Source organism: Dendrobium catenatum, unplaced genomic scaffold (assembly GCF_001605985.2).
Source record: "Dendrobium catenatum unplaced genomic scaffold, ASM160598v2 fragScaff_scaffold_1090, whole genome shotgun sequence".
In the NCBI taxonomy this organism is placed as follows: Eukaryota; Viridiplantae; Streptophyta; class Magnoliopsida; order Asparagales; family Orchidaceae; genus Dendrobium; species Dendrobium catenatum.
Window position 1 is genome coordinate 1,293,359 of NW_021319552.1, and position 3,673 is coordinate 1,297,031.

General features: G+C 42.7%; 1 protein-coding gene across 1 annotated transcript; it reads left to right on the top strand.

The window, feature by feature from the left end:
* The first annotated feature begins 846 nt into the window (after positions 1-846).
* Positions 847-2,999, top strand: LOC110111233 (pentatricopeptide repeat-containing protein At2g01740). The gene has a single exon (XM_020843003.2). It carries the CDS (start codon positions 1,020-1,022, stop codon positions 2,679-2,681), a length of 1,662 nt encoding a protein of 553 aa, XP_020698662.1. The 5' UTR covers positions 847-1,019; the 3' UTR covers positions 2,682-2,999.
* The last annotated feature ends 674 nt before the right edge of the window (positions 3,000-3,673 follow it).

Here is a 3,673-nt window from a genome sequence, read left to right on the forward strand (position 1 = left end):
GTGCAATGAAATATAAAATCACAATTAATAATATCAACTAAATTGTGTTTGAAAAGTACAACATTATGCTCACCTATTTTGATAGATCACACTGTCATGCTTCCTTTCCTTAAAAAAAAAATCATTGTACCAAAATCCATCACATATATAGACATAATAATAGATTACATGAAAGTAACTTCATCTTACTTTTTTACACATTATGTCATAAAAGAATTGATGAAAATTCATAAAAACTTAAAAAAAAAAATTCAAAGGGTTTCTATAGGGTGTCAATTCAGGTCGACGGGTCGGGTTCCGGTCGAACCCGAGTTGACCCGGATTTAAACGGGTCAACCCAAACCCGACCCGTTTTTGCAAACGGGTCGGACATTTCAACCCGAACCCGACCCGGCCGGCACGCGGGTTTGGCAGCAGGCGCTGCACATGGGTTCGGCAGCGGGAGCGTGACGACAGCGGGTTCGGTACGGCGGGTTCGGCACGGCAGGCGCGACAAGCAGGTTCAGCACGGCGGCAGCGCGGCACGCGACCCATTTGAAAACGGATCTAATATGCGAACCCGAACCCGACCCGTATTTCAAACGGGTCGAATATGCGAACCCGAACCTGACCCGTTTTTCAAACGGGTCAGGTCCAACCCGGATTTTCCATATCGGGTTTTCGTGTCGAGTCAAATATTGACAGCCCTAGGTTTCTATTCAAAACCCTAAATTAAAGTACCAAGTTACAATGAAGAAATTTGGCTATATACTAGAAAGGGGAAAAAAAGTTCACAATCAAACCTATAATTAAAACTATAATAGGCGTTGCTTTGGAGAACCGTTAACCATTCAAGGGATGTCTCGGCCGTCTGATTCGCCTATTCTCATCTTAGAACTGGCGGCAACCACCAAAAACCCAGAAAACCCCTTCACTATAAGCAAAGACCTCCGTCTTGCAGGTCCATTCTTCCTCCGAATCTCCAAAACATAGACGGAAGACAGTGAAGAAGATGCCTTCTTGCCTCCTCCTCAAGTCCAATGGCGACAGAAATCTTAGAGTTTTTCGCCGCAGCTCTGAGCTCCACCAAGCCTCCCAACGCGGCAGCTTGCAACCTCCAACTCATCCGCCTCGTTGGGTCCGGCATCGGAGTCCTCGCTCTAAAGCTCCTCCCAGTTTTCATCGCCCATGGTATCCGCCCTCAACTTCCTTCCGTCAACTCCGTCGTCGCATTTCTATGCCGCCTCAGCCAGCCCCACGCTGCCGAACGTTTCGTCGCCTCCCTGCCCGCTCTCGGTTGTTCTCCCGACCTCGTCACTCTCAACTCCCTCATCGACGGCCACTGCCGTGATGGAAATCTCTTCCGGGCGTCTCTCTTAGTGCTCAGCCTCCGGTCCTTCGGCCCACGGCCTGATGCCATCACGTACAACACCATGATGGGCTCCGTGTTCAAGCATAGGATGCCAAGATTTGCGCTTGGATATTTGGGGTTGATGTGGAAGTCCCGTTTAACCAACGTGGTCACGTATGGGATCCTTATCGACATGTTCTGCAAGCTGGGCAATCTGGATTCTGCCCAATCTGCACTGGATGACATGACAATTTCTGAAATTTCTCCAAACGTCGTTATCTTTACGTGTTTGATTGACGGATACTGCAAGAATGGTTGTTTGGATTCTGCACTCAAGCTATTCGACGGAATGCTGGAACTGGCACAGTTTCCAAATGTTGTTACTTGTACTGCTCTGATTGATGGGCTCTGTAAAAAAGGAATGATGGAGAGAGCAGCGCAGGTTTTTGGAAAGGTGCACAAGGAAGGGATTGAAGCAAATGCTGTGATTTATACTTCAATGATGGATGGGCACTTCAAGAAAGGTGATTCAGGAGCTGCAATGAGATATTTGAGTAGAATGCGAGTCACTGGATTGAAGCTTGATATGAAGGGTTATGGAGTTGCTATATCGGGACTTTGTAGTTGTGGCAGGTTGGATGAAGCGATTGAGATGAGAAAGGAGATGGAAGATAGCGGCCTTTTTCCAGATAATATTATAATGACTGCTCTGATGGATGCTTGTTTCAAGACCAGGAATTTGAAGAAGGCTTTGAATTTGTATGGAGAGATGTTAGCGAGAAAGTTACAGCCCGATGTGTTTACCGTTGCAGCACTATTGGATGGCCTCTGCAAGCATGGGCTTTTAGAGCAAGCAAAAGAGCATTTTTTGAAAGCTAGAGAATTCAACGAGGTTTCTTACTCAATTCTCATTGATGGGCTGTGCAAGAAAGGAGATAGAAGTGAGGCTGAGAAGGCATTTTTAGAGATGGAAGTGGTTGGTTTGGTTCCAGACAAGTACAGCTACACATCACTGATTGCCCGATTTTGCAAAGATGGCGATGTTTTCGAAGCTTTCAAACTGCACAAAACAATGCATCTGAAAGGAGCAGAGTCTGACCTGCTTACATACAGTACTCTTATCTGGGGCCTGGCCTGCAAAGGACTTATGATAGAAGCAAGAGAGGTCTTTGATGATATGGTGCGATGTGGAATAGCTCCTGATGTGGTTGTTTATGAAATCCTGGCTAGAGGCTACCTTAAGCAGAATGACACTAGTTCAATCTTGAATTTACGGGAACAAATGAAGAAAAGTGGTCTGGTCAAAGAGGATATTGAGTCATACAAGTTTAAGAGCTGTCCAAATGGATAGCTTACTTATTTCACATGGTCATAGTAGTAAGTGTGCATTATGATAGAGAGCATTTCATTTGTTCGAAATGATCAATTATATCATTTGCTATCTTCTTGAACTAGTTTGAAGACATTGTCAAGTAAGATATGCTGCTCCAAAGAAGGCTTTATGCGTTCATCCAGTGTTTTGAATTTTGTTGCAAATATTATCTCCAAGGTATGCTATTGTGTGCCTTTTGCGAGGATACATGCATTATGCTCTGACATCATTCTTTAATCACAGACAACATTCCAATTGTACAACATTTACATAATATGCAAACTTTTGACTCATTTACTGTGCAACATATGCAAACTTTCGGCTATATATTCATAGACTCTATGTTGATTAGAATCTTTATAGCATTTGTGAAAGGAGCCTAAAGTCCAGCAGAAATGATAAGAGAAACTTAATGTGGGTGGTATATCCTATCAAAGTTGGAGTTGTAAAAGCAATTTTATTATCCTCTATGCCTCTTTTTGAGCAAGAGAAGGGAAAGGCTGTGGTGGTCCTGTTATGATAGTCTCCATGGTCTCGAAGACTTATTTGCTTTGGATTTTATGATTTTCTTGTGAGATTGGAGGCCTAAGATTGTCTTACAGGAAGTAGACTATGAAGCCTCGTTGAATCAAATGCTCAATCTTTTTCTTCAGATTAAGACAGTTTTTTTGTCAAATATCATCTTGAATGATGGAGGTCAATCTTAGAATCTTAGTGGCTTTGACCAAGTATTTTTCTATTTCCGTTGGATTACATCAAGATCAGTTTTAAGCCCATATCTTTTTGCTTTAGTATGGATATTCTTAGTAGAGATTTGCAAGACGATATACCCTATTGTATGCTTTTTGTTGATGATATTCTTCTTGTTGGTAAGATTAGAGAGAGAGTTGAAGGAAAAACTTGAATTATGGTGGTCAATCTTAGAATATAAAGGTTTTATTTGAGTAGATCTAAAATTGAATACAAGGAAT